The sequence below is a fragment of the Emys orbicularis genome, chromosome 3 (assembly GCF_028017835.1).
Source record: "Emys orbicularis isolate rEmyOrb1 chromosome 3, rEmyOrb1.hap1, whole genome shotgun sequence".
NCBI classification, from domain to species: domain Eukaryota; kingdom Metazoa; phylum Chordata; order Testudines; family Emydidae; genus Emys; species Emys orbicularis.
The window spans coordinates 147,983,965-148,002,811 of record NC_088685.1 but is presented as its reverse complement, the minus strand read 5'-3'; the positions used below and the strand labels follow the sequence as shown (position 1 = coordinate 148,002,811).

At 44.3% G+C, this 18,847-nt stretch overlaps 1 protein-coding gene across 1 annotated transcript in view; it reads right to left on the bottom strand.

The window, feature by feature from the left end:
• The window catches only part of FEZ2 (fasciculation and elongation protein zeta 2), a 53,066-nt gene extending 45,967 nt beyond the window's left edge, over positions 1–7,099 (bottom strand). Inside the window, exons 1-3 of the mRNA XM_065401113.1 lie at positions 6,870–7,099; positions 4,875–4,983; positions 2,672–2,788 (exon numbers count right to left, since the gene is read on the bottom strand). Of these exons, the coding sequence (XP_065257185.1) occupies positions 2,672–2,788; positions 4,875–4,983; positions 6,870–7,099 (456 nt within the window). The remainder of the gene's footprint in view (positions 1–2,671; positions 2,789–4,874; positions 4,984–6,869) is intronic.
• Between the last annotated feature and the right edge of the window lie 11,748 nt (positions 7,100–18,847).

Genomic DNA, 18,847 nt, shown 5'->3' with positions numbered 1-18,847 from the left:
ACGCAGCGTGGGAAGTAAAGGGGGAGCCCTTCCCCCGCCCCTGGTGCTTGCAGAGTAGGGGAAGCTGCCGCTGCTGCACAATGTGCTTCTCCTAGCCTATAGTACCTTCAGATTCCTTGCCTGCCTCATCTCCAGTGCCAGTGGGCTGTGCCTGTGTAGGGTAAGGCAGGGGCACCTCCCAACTATAGCATTGTACTGTATGTACAGTATGTTTGTAAACACACAGCATGTGCACACTATTCCCCCTCCCCCCCAGCGTAGAATTAAATTGCTTGTTTAAAAATTGTTTAAAATGTATAGAATGCCTTTTGTATGGCAAATTTTTTTTTTCCAGGAACCTAACCCCCCCATTTACATTAATTCTTATGGGGAAATTAGATTCGCTTAACATTGTTTCACTAAAAGTCGCATTTTTCAGGAATATAACTACAACGGTAAGTGAGGAGTTACTGTAATTGGGAATAATTTAAGAACACCTTACTAGATGCCCCAAAAGCCACAATTGAGGAAGAAGGCCAGGCTGATTAAAAAAAACCAACCTGGTTTAAAGGGAAATTGAAGACAGCTATAAAAAAAAAAAAAAAAAAGGGGTTCAGAGAAGAGTCATGAGAGTGATTAAAGCATAAGAAAACATGCCTTATAGCTACAGACTCAAATAGCTCAATCTATTTATCTTCACAAAGAGAAGGTTAAAGGGTGACGATGACAGTTGATAAGTATCTACATAGGCAACAAATATTTGATAATCTAGCAGCGAAAGGTATAACAATCCAATGGCTGGAAGTTGAAGCTAGATCAATTCAGACTGGGATTTAGGAATATATTTTTGACAGTGAGTGGAAATTAACTATTGGAACAATTTACCAAGCGTCATGGTAGATCACTGAGAATTTTAATCAAGATTGGATGTTCTTCAAAAAGTTATGCTCTAGGAATTATTTTGGGGAAGTTCTATGGCCTGTGTTATACAGGAGCTCAGACCAGATGCTGACAATGGTTCCTTTTGGTCTTGCATTTCCCTCCACCATATTGAGAATCTGCATTTTATGCTATTTCCCCCAGCTGCAATAATTTACTTTTTCCAAATTGTATATCAGGGTTTTTTCTGGCCCATGTTTCTTCTCTCTTTTGGTTCCTTTCACAGAAATATTTCTCTGTACTGATTGCTGATAATCCTCTGCAGTTTACTAACACAGGTGAATTTAATGTGCTGTTTTATTTATGATTCCAGATCATTAATGAAAATATTAAAAGCAGGCATTGCATTGCCCTGCTCAACATCTCCCCAAATTCAATACCACTAGTTTATCATTAACTTTTATCCAGTATTTACTCCCATTGGCAGTGTTTTTAGCAAGTCAGTTTGGATTTTTTTTTTTGAGATTATCAGAAAATATCAAACCCTCCACTAAAATCTAAATGTACCACATCAACTCCATTCCCGTCATTTACCTAGATTGCTCTTTAAAATAAAACTACAAATAAGTTTTTCTGCCAACCTTTGTTCTTTATAAATCCATGCTTCTTATTAACCTTCACCAGTTTCCCTTCTCTTATTTGATTACTTTAGTATAGATAGAAGTTAGATGTACCAAGACAATAATTGACAGAATTGCTCTCTCCCACATGACAACTGGTCCTGCATATTCATTTACCTCCAATTTTTTGAGATTTGCCTAGTTATCCATCAGTTTTCAAAAGTCATATTTTACAGTAAGCTTATGACGATCCCATGGCCGGCTTTTGGCCCTTAATTTAGGAGCAGTTTTGTCTACATCTTCTTCCTTCAGATTCCTGCTGGCTCATGTCAGGAAACTGAAGTATGAGAATTTCAAAGACCCATATGGAAACCCCAAAGCTGAAGCAGAGGGCAATTTGAAAGATGAAAAAGTACCCAATGCATCCCTTTGGCTATATCTACACTGCAAGTGAGGGGTGTGATTCCCCTGCTTATGTACAGATACTTGTGCTAGCTCTCATCAAGCTAGTGAGCGTATAAATAGCAGCATAGCTAGAATAGCACGGGTGGAGATATGGCGGAGCTGCACCAAGTACAAAGCTATCTGAACCTGGTGGGTATGTACGTGGCACGGCTCAGCTGTGCCTCCACTACCGCTACCTGTGTTACCGCAGCTATACAGCTATTTATACTCGCACTAGCTAGCTGAGAGCTAGCACAAATATGTCTACATAAGCCGGGGAATTACCCCCCTAGATCATGGTAAAGACATTGCTGCTGTAACTATAAACAAAAGCGATCAGTTTGTCTCCAAATCTCTTTAGCATCCACTAACTAGGAAGAACAAAAGGCATAGAACTTAGGCTTGGTCTACACTTACCCCCCAAGTCGAAGTAAGGCACGCAAATTCAGCTACGTGAATAACGTAGCTGAATTCGACATACCTTACTTCGAACTTACCGCGGTTCAGACGCGGTCCACACGCGGCAGGCAGGCTCCCCCGTCGACTTCGCGGTACTCCTCTCGTCTAGCTGGAGTACCGCAGTCGACGGGGATCACTTCCTGGTTCGATTTATCGCGTCCACACCAGACGCGATAAATCGAACTCGGAACTTCGATCCGCAGCCGTCGAACTACCCGGTAAGTGTAGACTAGCCCTAAGATGCAATATTAAGCCGTAACAGTGTCTTTTTGTTGAATATTTTTCTTTACCTGCTCTGCTGTGAACAGCGGTTCATCACTGATGCAGGAAACTATGATAGAGTGCATATCCAGCTGTTCTCGAAGCTCTTCATCATCTGATAGGTCAAGATTCAAATGTTCATTTAACTGAAAGCACACACAGAAAAAGTGAAAGGGCAAAAAGTTATAAGAAGAAAGTCTGATTCCATTATTGTTGACATCAAAACATTAGATTCTTGCTCATATTCAAGAATCTAAAAGATATAAATAATTCTTATACCATAAAACCGAATATCTCAACAAACGTGAAAATGAAACTGTAGCTGAAGCGTATTTTATTAATTTTATCATCTTTTTGTTTTGCAAAGAATATTAGCATATTCTTTACTTTCCCAAAGGGGGGGGGGGGGGGGGGGGAAAGACTACTTTAAACACACACCGCTCACTCAATGCCATCCAAACATTTGTAGACTAGCCAATCAGTCCATCAGACTCATGTAGTTCACCCTGTACTCCTTCAAATAGAAGCAAGATACCAAAATAGATGCATCAGTGAAAGGATACACAACAGATTTATATTTATCAGACTTTCTGTAACTTTATAGAATTCTTTGTAAGATTACTGCTATTTACATCTGAGAAAGTCATCAGAATTTTTGACATATGCAAGAATCAGCAGTGCATGTCATTACTTACTTTATATACAATATACATTAAGTCATGTGTAATAAAGTTACAATTAGAAGCCAGGGTGGGCAGACAATTCAAGGTTGTGATTTTCCAACCACAAAACAAAGCTTCTTATTTTCTGGAAAAAACCTCTATGTTTTATTAAATGAGAAAACCCCACACATACTGTGGGATTCATTTCACAAGCATTTGTGCCTCAAAAAAAAAAGGCACACATTCTCATAAGAGCTTGCAGTTCCACAATTAAACAGGGGGACACAAAAATCAAGTCCCCAGGCTAATAACACTAGGCCTACCATTATGCCGTTATATACGGATATACTTTTACCATATTATTTGCATTTTCACCACCTTATCTATTACAACATTTCACCCAAACAAACCAATCTGAATGTGCTGAATACACTTGACTAATGCTGAATTGGCTAGATGGGAATGAAGGTCTCTTAAAAATTGTCAGAATTCTGACTTTAGCTGCCCTGTCTCATTTACTTGCTTTTTCATACCCTGGGTTCACTATATGACCTTTGTATTTGGGACCAATCATACTGGCTACACAATAAGAAAAATCCATTGCCTCACTAGAATCAGTTTTTGATTTTCTATTATGCAATTCCAGTTTTGTTAACTAGATCAAGATTTTCACTGAGACGGTCAACTACCTGCAGTCTGTCAAATCCCTCCCAAACTATCTTCAAATTTAGTGCCTATTGAGTATCCTGTTGTGTAAAACATGTGCTATGTTTTCATTAAAGTCTTTCTGGTGCTCAGTGCAAATTTCATCATGCTTGTGGTTGGATGCAAATTTACAGGCAATCTTCCCAAATACCTCACCAAGTGTCATTGGAAAATTGGGGTATCAATCTTATTTTTTCAATCACCCAGTTATTAGGCTGCAAAAGAACATCCAAACTTTCACAATATGCTTCAGTACATTATATTATTAAAATGACACTTCTTGGCTAAGCAATGCTAGTGGTGCCTATTTTCTCCATTAGTAGGAAGAGGCAAGTGTTGCTGTATTTCAGTCTCACATATTTGTAGAGCAAGGAATTATATTTGGGCTCCGATCCTGCAACTGGATCCACACAGATGCAGGGATTTGCCTGTATCTATCTGATTGCAGGATATGGCCTTGGTTGGAAAAAGTCCATAATGAATTTACCAAGACACAGGAATACCATTCAATACACAAGAGGCAAGACTGTAAGTGAACAAGAAGACTTCCACAGTTTATTACTGTCTTTCCCTTGCCCCTCTGTTATGCAAATTGGTCCGTTTGTTGACCTGTCAGTCAGTTTAGAAGGAACCCACATCATAACACTTTATTGAAAGCGAGGAGCAGAAATGTATGCATCAGATCTGTCAATGTTAAAAGACAACCCTTGCTGCTAATGCCGATACAAAAACACATTAAAAAGAAAAATATTTTAAAGTGATCACGAATAACTATTTTAATAAAAATTTTAATAAAAATTACATCCTATGTTGTTTCTGTACCAAGACGAAAAGGCGTCAAAAGGTTTTTGGCTACAGAACTTACCCCTTTTTCTGAGAGATTCAGTGTTGGCATATGCAAAGCTCTGGTGTGGGAGGACTTCCAATCAACTGGCATTACATTACCATAATTATCAGTCAAAGCATTCCAAATCCTGGACAAAAGGATTAAAGAAACAAACTGATATTGAAATGAATAGCAACTGATCTTCTACAAAACAAAAACAAAAAATAAAACACAGAATATCTTTTTTTAATACCTGTATCAATTGGGAATTCTCTCAGGTATTCAATTTAAAATATTTTTAAAGTTTTTACAGTCAAAGAAATAAACGCTGCAAAAGTTTGGTTTTATTTATGTATCGCCTGCAATGCAAAAAGGGGACTCATTTGCTGATGCTTGCACGGCAGAGAAATAAAAAGAAAACTGAAAAAGAGCCATGCTTCCTGATGGGTCATGTAACAAAATTTGGGGGGGTAAATTTCCCTTTGTTGAAATGTTAGCCAGACAATGCTCTTTCCTACTTCTTTTCTCTGTTGTTCTAATTTCCCTTGCCTCGTGCATCTCAAAACTAGGAATTAGCAAGTTGAGCAGCAACTCCCAAGCCAAAACTTCACTTAATTTCAGTGAAGACTGCACAACTATGAAGGAATGTACAAGTAAAAATAAAAATGCACTAGTCAGGAAAGTCTCTAATGTTTATGGAAGTGAAAGATTAAGAAAGAAAGGTTAAAACTTAACTTTGTTACAAATCCATTTGCAATACTCAACTTTTTCTAAAATTCTGCTTTGTGTCTAGAACTATCCACGCTTCGTTTCAGGCCAAAGATGAAGATCTGGGCTTTTTCAGATAAGTTTATTTAGTCATTTGAGTTAAAGAAAAAAAATATAGTGAGACCTAAAAATGACTAAAAAAAAAGCTTAACTTCAAATTTTATGTGTGGCTAGACCTAGGTGAAGAACTGTCACTTCGCTAATTAAAATCCCTCCATATACAACTAAAAAAGTTTAAAAATTTAAAACTGGTTATCGTGTATTCTCATTATGAGATTTTTATTGTAGTGTTTCAGATCCCTCTGATCTTCAACTTCATCCCATGAGAGAGGAACAGGCTGCTGGATCCCCATCAAATCAAAAGAAAACTCTCCACAGGATTTGTGGTAATGTTCAATACATGTCATAAGAACAGCCATAATGGGTCAGACCAAAGGTCCGTCTAGCCCAGTATCCTGTCTTCCAACTGTGGCCAGTGCCAGGTGCCCCAGAGGGAATGAACAGAACAGGTAATCATCAAGTGACCCTTCCCTTGTCGCCCATTCCCAGCTTCTAGCAAACAGAGGCTAGGGACACCATCCCTGCCCATGCTCGCTAATAGCCATTGATGGCCCTATCCTCCATGAACTTATCTAGTTCTTTTTTCTCACAGACTATCATGAAACTAGGACCCTGTCTTGATGGGCAAAAGGGGCATTGTTAAACCATTTTAGCTCAATGGGGGCAGCCTAGGAGGAAAGCCCTGCTGCTGGTGCTCACTGACAGTCTGCCTACCCTGCGGAAAAGGTGTGGCATTCGCTCACCTTGGCTGACCCCTGGGTTACAACAGTAGCGCACACGGGGTTTATAACCCCGGGGAGAAAGCACAGAGACGCTGACAAACTTGGATGTTGACCTTTAACGTTGCTTTCTAAGTGGCCATAGGAAAGATGAAGACAACTATTGGCAGCAGCTCTAGTTAGCAGCGCCCACAGGGCCGCCTCGGGTGTGAACTTGAGTTCAGAGCCAAGTTGCGCTGGGCCCCCACCGCGGCTGTTTGCTGACTACAGTGTGGCGAGGCCCAGCACGCACAGGCCACAGCCCTGTCAGCCTAGTAGCGCCCCCACCCCACCGAACGGGGACACCCCCACCCGTTTGTCCCCTCCAGGCCTTCCCACCCCAACGGACCCTTCACGCGCCGCCCTCTCCCAACTACGTGCTGCAGGCCCCTACGGGGGCCCCCGCGCGTGCCGTTCACCCCCCTCCCGGCGCCCCGCCCCCGCTCACTCGTCTTCCTGTAGGGCGCTCTGCTCGCTGAGGGGCCGCAGCGGGACCCGGCTCTCGCTGCCGCCGTCCCGAGGCGGGGGGGGCTTGAAGCAGAGGAGCAGCTTTTCCCCCAGGGCTCCGGGCCCCCAAGTGCCCCCGTCCCGGGCCGGCTCGGGGCTGCTCCCTGCGGGGGGCTGGAAGCCGGAGAAATCCTGCCAGTCCCCGGGGTCCCGCTGCGAGGCCGCCGCCATGGCCGCCACCGAGACACCGGGCTGCGCGCTCGGCGGAGCGCGCTCCCGGGGCTCCTCCCGCTGCAGCGGAGACGGGGCGGGGCCGGTCCCGGGCCAAAGAGGCCCGCTGGGGGCCTTGGCGCCCAAAGAAGCCGCCTGCAAACGGCGGAGGCGGCCGCGCGGCTGGCATAGGCCAGGGCCGGCGCTGGGGTCCTAGGAGCGGGGAGAGCGGAAAGGAGCCAGCCCCGCCCCCGTCCCGAGTGACCGTTGGGCGAGACCCTGAGCCCCCCGCGCCGCGTGCGCGGAACGGCCTGACTCCTGCCCTGGCGGGCGGGGAGGTGGCGGCGCCGCGCACAGTGCGCGGCGCTCGCAGCACGGGGGCCTTTAACCGAGCTGCGGCAGACAGGTAATCCCAGCAGCCGCGCGCCGCGAGCCTCCTATCCCCGGGACGTGACCCTAGCCCCGGCCTCCTCTAGGCAGCGCCCCCTTTCTCTGCCAGCGCTGGGCCTCAGCAAGGTTCAGCCTCTGCTCGGACTCGGCCGCGCCTTGGGAGGTCCTGCTGGACGGGCAGAGGTCAGTGGTTCCCAGTCAGGCTGGGGGCACTTCGGGCCGCTCCTGGTCAGTGTTTTCAGTCAGGCCTGGGATATAGGTGGGCAGGGTGCGCTGATAAGGTTTGCAGCTGGGAGGGGGCGTAGCACTTGGGAGGGCAGGGTTAGAATTCATCCACCTGGACAGGTTGGAGAATTGCTCAGAAATCACCAAGCTGAAATCCAGTGCAGCGTGATCACCGTAGCCAAAACCCGGAGAGCTGAACTGCAGTAACCCAAACCCCTTCTCTCCACAGCACGTGGCACAGAGAAGTATGGCCAGGACAGTGAGGAGGACAAACCCCCGGCCCTGGGGCAGGCTACCCTGCTGCTGAATGGCTCTTGGGGCAGTGTAGGGAGGTCGTTGTAGCCCAGCCATTCCAAACAGGAGTGAGCGGGGCTGTGATCGTGGAGTTACAGAGATCACCCTTTTTTGCTAGGGGCTGTTGGCACCTGATCCCTGCAGGCACAAGGTACAGGGAAGGCTGCAGTGTGCGTCTCTCTGCTGTGATCTGCCAGGACTGCAACCTACAGCTCCCACCCTGTGCTTTCAGAGATTGGGTGTCACTGGTGCTGCGGCAGAGGAGGGAGCCCTCTGCAGCTCTGGAATCCCAGGAGTGAATGAGCAGGGCCGAGCTGAAACCCCAGGCCAGGACTGCCAGGCGAAGGATGAGCCCCTGGCCGTGGGTAGGGTGACCAGATGTCCCGATTTTATAGGGACAGTCCCGCTATTTGGGGCTTTTTCTTATATAGGCTCCTATTACCCCCTCACACTTGCTATCTGGTCACTCTAGCTGTGGGGGAGGCTACCCTGTTGCTGAATGGCTCCTGACCTCACAATGATCCAAACTCCCACTTATCTGAAAAAAATCCATGTCCCCTGTGGTATTCAGATAATGGGGACTATACTGTATTTTCTTTAGAGAGAAAAAAAATCAAATGCCCAACTACAAAATGGGGAATAATTGTTAAGGTGGTAGTACTGCTAAAAAGCATCTGGGGGGTTATGATTCAGTTGTGAAGAAGGATAATATACTGTGGTGTATTCACAAGAGTGTCATATGTGAGATATGTTTCCGAGTGGTAGCCGTGTTAATCTGTATCAGCAAAAACAAGGAGTCCTTGGGGCACCTTAGAGACTAACAACTTTATTTAGGCATAAGCTTTCATGGGCTAGAACCCACTTCATCAGATGCATGGAGTAGAAAATACAGTAGCAGATATATTTATACATAGTACATGAAAAGATGGGAGTTGCCTTACCAGGTGAGGGGTCAGTCTAATGAGACAATTATCAGTAGAATACCAAGGGAGGAAAACTTCAAAAACAGACTCCAATGTGAAACTGAAGCACTGGAATTAATTTGCAAACTGGACACCATCAAATTAGGCCTGCATAAAGACTGGGAGTGGATGAGTCATTACAAAACCTAATTTTACCATACTAATTTACTCACACCTGCTTGTCAACTGTTTGAAATGGGCCACCCTCATTACCACTACAAAAGTGATTTTTCCTCTCTTGGTATTCTACTGATAATTAAATTGTCGCGTTAGACTGACTCCTCCTTCCCCCTGTCCTCCCCCCCCCCCCCCCCCCGCAACCTGGTAAGGCAACTCCCATCTTTTCATGTATAAATATACCTGCTACTGTATTTTCCACTCCATGCATCTGATGAAGTGGGTTCTAGCCCACAAAAGCTTATTCCCAAATAAATGTGTTAGTCTCTAAGATGCCACAAGGACTCCTTGTTGTTTTTATATGTGAGACGTGAGGTAATTGTCCCGCTCTACTCATCACTAGTGAGGCCTGTGATATGAGTCCCATGTGCCATACGTTAAGAAAGATGTGGACAAATTGGAGTGTGTCCACAGGAGAGCAACAAAAATGATAAATGGTTTAGAAAACCTGATTTATGAGGAATGGCTAAAAAAAACAAGGCAAGTTTAATCTTGAGAAAAGATTGAAGGGGGACCCAATAAGTCATCAGATACGTTAAGGACTTATAAAGAGGACTGTGACCAATTGTTCTCTGTCTGCTGAAGGTAGGATAAGAAGCAGTGGGCTTAATCTCCGCTAACTGTAAGGATAGATCTGGTCTGGAATAGGTTCCAAGGGAGGTTGTGGAATCCCTATCATTGGAGGTTTTTAAGAACAGGTTGGACAAACAGCTGTCAGGAATGATCTAGCTCAGGGGTCGGCAACCTTTCAGAAGTGGTGTGCCGAGTCTTCATTTATTCACTTTAATTTAAGGTTTCACGTGCCGGTAATACATTTTAACGTTTTTAGAAGGTCTCTTTCTATAAGTCTATATTATATAACTAAACTATTGTATGTAAAGTAAACAAGGTTTTCAAAATGTTTAAGAAGCGTCATTTAAAATTAAATTAAAATGCTGATCTTACGCCACCAGCCTGCTCAGCTCGTTGCCAGCCTGGGGTTCTGTTCACCTAGGCCAGCAGAGGGCTCATCAGGGCCTGCGGCCCGGACCCCAGACCTGGGGGGGGGTGTGTGTTTCAGGGGTCAGGGCAGAGGGCTGGGGGAGGGGGTTCAGGGCAGAAGGCTGGGCTGTGTGTGTGAGGGGGTTCAGAGATCAGGGCAGAGGGCTGGGGGGTGCAGGGCAGAAGGCTGGGGGTATGGGGGGTGCAGGGCAGAAGGCTGGGGCTGTGGGGGTGCAGGGCAGAAGGCTGGGTGTGTTGGGGTGTGGGGGGGTTCGGGGCAGAGGGCTGGGGCTGTGGGGGTGCAGGGCAGAGGGATGGGTGGGTGTTGGGGTGGGGGGGTTCAGAGCAGAGGGGTGGGGAGTGCAGGGCAGAAGGCGGGGGTGCTCGGCTCATGGCAGGGGGCTGGAAGGGATATGCCCTGTTTCACCCCCTTCCCCCAGGCTCCGTCCCTACCTCTCTCTGCGTCCTGTAAAGAGCTGTGTACACGCTGCCGCTCTGCCCCCTCTCCCTCGCTAGGGCCATCAGCTGATTGGCCAGGGACGGAGAGGAGGAGGGGCAGGAAAGCACCGCTGGGGGAAGAAGCGGGGGAGGGGGGAAGCTTGGCTGCTGCAGAACCAAGCTTCTGCCTCCTGCCCCCGCAGGGGTGGGCGGGGGGCTGAGGGCCGGGACCGCGGCAGGGAGCTGCGTGCCATTCAAAATCGGCTTGCGTGCCGTGTTTGGCACGCATGCCGTAGGTTGCCGACCCCTGATCTAGCTTTTCCTGGTCCTGCCTCAGCACAGGGGGGGCTGGACTTGATCTCTTGCTGTCCTTTACAACCCTACATGATTTTTCTTCTCCAACTACTGCTCCTCTGCTGGCTCCTTTGTTCCCATTGTGCCTCTCAATTCAGCAAAGACAGGTCCATCTCCGTCCAACCCTTCTGATGTCTCCTCCTGCCTTGGCATGCTGCTTTTTTGTGGTAGCAACAATCACTTTGCATTCTTTTCTTCCTATGCAATAAGCCAGTCAAGGAAGAGCCCTTCCACTTCCAGAAGCTTCAGCTGCAATTATAGAGTAGAAAAAAATATGGGTTAGGTATCTCAATGTAAAATCCTAGTGGAGACAAGATACTGTGGTTTCTACCTCAGTGTAGTTATTCCAGGTAAATCCCAGCTGGGGGTATAGAGTTGACCATGATTACCACATTGAGATACAAATTACCTGTACTTTGTCTCCACTAGGATTTTACATTGAAGTGGCTAACTTGAGGTAGCTATATCAATGTAAAGACACACCTCTTTTTGCAGTGGAGATATAGAGGCTGTTCTTTAGGCTGTCTACTTTGGATTTACATGGCAGGAGAGAACTTATTTTACGAGAGAACCTGCATATATGGGTCTCTTGTGCAATGTACCAAGGTATTTCCTGTTAAATGAAACACCAGTGTTTTGAGCCTATCCTTGGGCATTAGCTCTTTGTTTTTAATTTTTTCCTGGATCTCCCATGGACTAGAAAGCTCACACACATGACAAATTGGGCATGGTGGGGGGCTCTCTGCCATCACTTCAGCAGAAAGAACCAGTGCCTAACACTTAATGGTTAAATCTGTGGCCTGCACACTCCTACAGCATAAGTTTTCAGATAACATCCCTCAGGGTAGCACTGGTTTCATCCACCACCTATTCAAAGGCAAGTATTTAAGGATACAGGCCAAGAATAGGCAGCATATCGTTTCATATGAAACTAAGCAATTTTTATTTATAATACCAACACAATCTACATTATTGTGAACAAATACATTACATTCTCAGTTCATGATCCTAGGAACTGATAAGGTCTTCAATGAAAGGCTTACAGAGGCTGATATCCTGCTACCTGTTCCTCTGGGCTTTGTGGGGGCAGCTCCCCCCTTCTACTCGCAGTACTCCAGTTCTCTTTGCACAAGACACACAGGGCCCAGGGAATTACCAGTGTCAAGTCAGAATAAAATTAAATTATTCCGATAATGTCATACTGGCCAGATGAAAGAGAAAACATTCACTGCTGGTTGTTCATCTGCTGTTAGATTGCCCAGAGCTGATTGGATTTGAAGATGCAGGCAGATGTCTCAGCTTTGAAGTAGCTGGATATGAACTGATGAAATTGCAGTAATATCTCCTACTACCACTCCCTTGAGCTCCCCTTCCCATAAACTCTGATTCTCCTGTTTCTCTTAACAGCTAAGCTTTCCTTGATCTCAGTTCTTAAACAAGACCCTCTCTGTACTTTCCTCCACTTCCCTGAACAGAGGGAACAGTATGGTTTCAGATCTGGTTCTAGGAAAGGGACTGGCATTGAGGGGCAGTGAAGGGCTTTGGGGATTTGACAGAGTCTGTCCAATACTCTTGTTGCTCTCTGGCTTTGAGGGTAAGTTATTGTAGACTCAGTAGTGTCTACAGCACTGCTTCCCCCTTTGCACTTGACATGGATTCTTGTTGGAGATGACGGTTGAGAAGCCCTGCTATCCAAGAGCCACAGTGAGCAGGGTGGGCTTAGCAACATCAACTTCAAAAGTCAGGAAATAAATTGTTATGGTCAAACACTGTCCCATTGTGCTTATGCCTTTAATGCAGCATTTTAAAATATAATTTATTAAACATAATACTATATAATGCAAACTAGATTCTTTTGTATATCCTTACAGAAATTAAGGCACGAGAATGTATTATTTTGTACACATGGTTTAATATTTGTCTCAATGGTATCTGCAAACAAGCCATGTTTAAAGCTATTGCAATGATTTTTTCAAAGTACTGGACATTTATGGCTAAGAGTTTAAGACAATCCCAAGTTTGATACAATCTCTCTGTTCGAAACACTAAGTATGGGGTGGGGGGAAAGGGGGAAGCCCTAGAGGAAAAAAATGAACAAAAAGATCACCTGACCAGGATGGTGACAGTGATTGTGAAATGCTAAGGGAGGTTAGAGAGGCTACAGAAGTAGAAAGCGCAATAATAATGGGTGATTTCAACAATCCTCATATTGACTGGGAAAATGTCACCTCAGGGCATGACACAGAAATAAAATTTCTAGACATCAGCAGTGATGACTATTTGGAGCAGCTAGTCCTGGAATCACAAAGGGAGAGGCAATTCTTGATTCAGTCAAGTGGAATACAGGAGCTGGTCCAATAAATAGCTGAGCCTCTCAGTAATAGTGATAATAATGTAATTAAAGCTAACATCTTTGTAGAGTGAATACCACCAAAAAACCCCACCTTGGTAACATTTTACTTTAAAAAGGGAAACTACACAAGAATGAGGATGCATGTCAGATGGAAATTAAAAGGAACTGTCACAAGAATTAAATGCCTGCAAGGAGCATAGGAGCTATTTTAAAACACCATAATAGAGGCTCAGGGCTAAATGTATAACCCAAATCAGAAAAGACACAGGACCAAAGAATGGAACAATGGCTAAACAGCAGTGTAATGGAGGTGATTAGAAGCAAAAGGCATCCTTTAAAATTTTGAAGTCAGATTCTAGTGAGGATAGTAAGAAAGTGCACACACTCTGGCAGGTTAGGTGTAAACGTACAAGGCAGGCAGGCCAAGAAAGAATTTGAGAAGCAACTTGCTAAAGACACAGAAACTAACAGTAAGAATTTTTTAAAGTACATCAGAAGCACAAAGCTGCCAAACAGGTAGTGGGCCAGTAGATGACCACGGTGTTAAAGGAGCACTCAAAGAAGATCAGGCCATTGTAGAGAAGCCAAATTCATTATTTGCATTGGTCTTTATTGCAGAGGATGGAGAGGTTTTGGAACAAATTGATAAACAGTAATAAGTCATCAGGACCAGATTGTATTCACCCAAAAACTTAAATAAAAATTGCAGAACTAACAACTGTGGTATGTAACCTATCATTTAAATCAGCTTCTGTACCAGATGACTGGAGGATAGCTAATGTGATGCCAATTTTTAAAAAAAGGCTCCAGAGGTGATCCTGGCAATTACAGGCTGTGATAGTCTGTACCCCTATGTTCACCCTTTTTACAAGACCGATACCCCACAAGACATACTTTGTACAAAATGTATCATTTGAAAACTCATTTTACCAGAACAGTAATGATTTATGAGTTGTGTGGCAACACAATACTGTATGATGTTAGGCATATTCCAAATCTGGGGAAGCAGCCCAAATCAAGTTCTGAGAGACAAAAGACAAACTGATGCCTCCGTCAGGTGTCAACAAAATCAAATGGACCATCACCTGGGTAAGTGGCCATTCTTTGGCATTAAGAAGGGTGTAAGCGAGAAATTTACATCTTGGCAATGGAACAGCTGGAGGTTTCCATCCAACAGACTTGCTGTGGCCTGAACCTCAACTGGAGATGATTTTCAAAGAGGAAAATGACAAAGAAGTGAGACTATAGGACACAAATTCTCTCTCCCTTCTCTACTCACCGCAAAAAAAATGCTTGAAAGACAAATGAAGCATCATTGGATGGGGAAGTGATCCTGACTGAAAGATTCAGCCAGTAAGACTGTTAGAACATATGGTGAGAGCGATCATTTGCTTCAAGTTCACTTAGCTTGTTAAGTTAGGTGTTAGTTTGCATTTTACCTTTTATTTCTTTGTAACCAATTCTGAATTTTATGCCTCATTACTTGTAATCACTTAAAATCTATCTGTATTTAATAAACTTGTTTTGTTTTTATATAAACTAGTGCGTGTTTGAATTGAATTACTTAAGGAACTCCATTTCAGATAACAGGGTTTGTGCATATCATTTTCTATTAATGAAATGACACTTTCTATAAGCTTGTATTGTCCAAAAGGAAAGAGCTGGGCAGTACAAGATGCATATTTCTGGGGACAAGCCTGAGGCTGGAAATTTGCTGGTGTCATTCTGCAATATAATTCAGCAGTGGCTTGCTAAGAGCTCTCTTATACTCACCTGGGAGTAATTTACATGCTGGAGGCTGTGGGTGAGCAGGCCAGGAGTGGCTGCTCTGACAGCAATGCAGTGTATAAAGCACTCCAGGTTGGAGAATTGAGGGAACACAGCTGTTCAACAGTCCAGATTGTATCCTGTGTTATGTCTCACAGTTCAGTAAGCCTAACTTCAGTACCAGAGAAATTGGTTGAAACTATTCTACAGAACAGACTATCAGACACGTAGATGGACCCTTTTTGTTGGGAGAAGAGTCAACAGAGCTTTTGTAAAGGGAAGTCATGCCTCACCCATCAATTAGAATTCTTTGAGGATGTCAACAAGCACATAGATAAGGGTGATCCAGTTGATACATAATAGTTGGATTTTCAGAAAGCATTAGACAAGGTCCTGTACCAAAGTGTCTTAAGGAAACTAATTAGTCATGGTATAACGGGAGGTCCTTTCGTGGATCAGTAACCAGTTAAAAGAAAGGAAACAGAGTAGGAATAAATGGTCAGTTTTCAAAATGGAGGGAGGTCAACAGAAGAGTCCCCCAAGGATCTGTACTGTGCTGTTCAATATATTCATTAATGAGCTGGAAAAGGGAGTGAACAGTGAAATGACAAAGTTTGCAGATGATACAAAATTATTCAAGATGTTAAGTCCAAAGCCAACTGCAAAGAGTTATAGGCAGAGCCGGATTAACTCTCCTGTGGATCCGGGGCTATTAGACTTTGTGGGTCCCCTGTATACAAGTCTTTTTCCTAATTTGAAACAAAATGATTACAATTATGGCATCAAGGCTATTAACGCTATACTAAACTTGCCTTTTAATTAACACAAAGCCATTCTGTGGTTACATTTTAGTCTTAAAACATGTAGAATATACACCTCTACCCGGATACAACGCTGTCCTCGGGAGCCAAAAAATCTTACCGCATTATAGGTGAAACCGTGTTCTATCGAACTTGCTTTGATCCGCCGGAATGCGCAGCCCTCCCCCCCGGAGCACTGCTTTACCGCATTATATCTGAATTTGTGTTACATTGGGGTAGAGGTATAGTTAATTCAAAATAGCCTACTTCTTTCCTTAGAACAGCTGTTATATTTGTTTCTTTCTGGGAGGGAGTTTGGGTGCAGGAGGGGGCTCCAGGCAGGGGCAGAGTGTTGGGGTGCAGGAGATGGTGAAGGGTGCGGGCTCTGGGAATTTGGTGGAGCCGATTCTGACCTGGGGTAGGGGGTTGAGGTGCAGGAGAGGGTGTAAGGTGCAGGCTCTGGCCGGGAGGCACTTACCACAGGCGGCTCCCAGACAGTGGCGCAGCAGGGCTCGGGTAGGCTGCCTTCCTTCCTGCCATAGCCCCATGCTGCTCCCGGAAGTGCCTGGCTGCTGGCACATCTCTGCACGCCCCTGGGGGAGGGGGAGAGCTTGTCTCCATGCATTGCCCATGCCCGCAAGCGCCGCCCCCGCAGCTCCCATTGGCCAGTTCCCGGCCAATGGGAGCTGTGGGGGTGGGGGCAGCGTGCGGAGACATGCCAGCAGCCGGCCGCTTCCAGGAGTGGCGTGGGGCCACAGCATGCAGATAGCCTGCCTGAGCCCTGCTCGCCAGTCCCCCCTTAGCCTGGGGCACTGGACTGCAGCCCCTAAAGCCCCTGCATTAATCCAGCCCTGGTTACAGGGGGATCTCACAAAATAACAGATGAAATTCAGTGTTGATAAATTCAAAATAATGCACATTAGAAAAATATAATCCCAACTATACATGCAGAGATGACTGGTACCAGCTGAGTGGGGAGGCACAATTTAATGGTCCCCCTCTCCCCTGAACAGCTTGAATCTCTCCCCCAACCCCCAGGCACACATACCCCTCTTTTCCACAATGCCCCCTCCCTGCAACTCCCAGCTGTTTGCTGCTGCCTTTCCCTGTGGCCACAGCTTGCAGCTCGCCAGCTCCAGGAGCTGCTGCACAGGGAGGCGGTCCAGCCAGAAAACCTTGGCAGAAATCTGGGGGAGAGGGACACACATGACCATGCGTGCCCCCCCCCGTGTTTCCTCTGTATATATACAAAATGAGGGGTTCTAAATTAACCATTACCACTCAGGCTAGAGATCTCAGAGTCACCATGGATACCCAGTCTCTGAAAACGTCAGCTCAATGTGCAGCAATGGTCAAAAAGGCTAACAATGTTAGGAACTATTAGGAAAGGAGTAGAAAATGTGACAGAAAATATCATGCCACTATATAAATGCATGATATGCCCACACCTTGAATAGTGTTCAGTTGTGATTGCCCCATCTCAAAAAGGATATAGTGGAACTGGAAAAGGTTCAGAGAAGGGCAACGAAGAGGATCAAAGGTATTGAATGGTTTCCATACAAGGAGAGACTAAAAAGGTCAGTACTGTTCATCTTAGAAAATTGACAGCTAAGGAGGGATATGGTAGAGATCTATAAAATCACCAGTGGTGGGGAAAAAATGAGTAAGGAAGTGTTATTTACCCATTCCCACAATACAAAAAATGGGGTCACCCTATGTAATTAATAGGTAGAAGGTTTAATACAACCAAGTGGAAGTACTTTTTCACACCATGCACAATTAACTTGTGAAACTCATTCCCATGGGATGTGATGGCCAAACGTGGAGCAGTTCAAATAAGAACTAGATAAGTTCATGGAGGATAGGTCCATTAATAGCTATTAGCCAAGACGGTCAGGGATGCAACCCCATGCTTGGGACAACCCTAAACCTCTGACTGACAGAACCTGGACGGGGAAGATGGGAGGATCGCTCCAGTTGTCCTTTTCTGTACAAGTCTACTGAAGCTCTGGTTCTGGCCACTGGATATTGGACTAGCTGGAACATTGGTTTGACCCAGTATAGTAGTTCTTATGTTAATATGTATTAATTTTAAAAGTTTAAGTTTTGAGACATTTCAGTCTATGAGATGAGGTGAAGTTTGATATAGTCCATAATTTTATTGCTAAAACTCCACAAACATTTTCTAATGACCCTGTGAAAATTCTTCAGTTCAAACCTCGTGTGTGACAAAAACTGTCCCTAATTGAAAGGCCTGTAGTTGACCTGTCTTGGTTCAAAACTACTTTAGAACAATGTCGGGCAAAAATAATGTGCAAATTCTAATCTCAAGGAAATAAATCACCATAGAATAAATAAATTATAAACTAATGTCTCAAACATTTTATGGTAGTCATAAATATGAACATTTTTTAAAAAGTGCATCATTAGGTTTAAAATTTTTATTGTGCTGCCAAGAGCCAAATTACAAGAAACCGCCTTACAGTTAAAAAAAGTAAACAAGCCATCTGCTGAACTGCAGTGCACTCCGAGTGTCACATATGCGTCTATTTTATTTTTCAGAAAATTATATCTGCATTTCTCTTACAAGAGCACAACAGGAACCAAAGTAAAAGAGTGTAATGGATACAGCACATAGGATAAATCATATCTTTAAAATAATAATAAAATAATAAAAAACATTTTACACCATGTCCTATATCCTGCTAATATTTTCAGAATATGGCCTTGATTGTAAAACAAAAGCAAGCTTTTACAATTTCTGGATAAAGACTGCTTACTCTTATGCAAGGAATGGATGATTTGTCTTGACAGAATCTTTGTAATTGGACAGAAACCTATCTGTTTCAATATCATATTGAGTAGAAAATGCTGGGAGGACTACATTTTTTCTTGTTTTCGGAAACTGAAGTCATATATAAATAGAAAAAATGTTGACCCTTAATGATACACCTATTTTTTTCTTTGATGCAAACAGCTAGAACACCTTTCTGATATTCTAAAACAAAAAATTGTTAATCTTCAGATT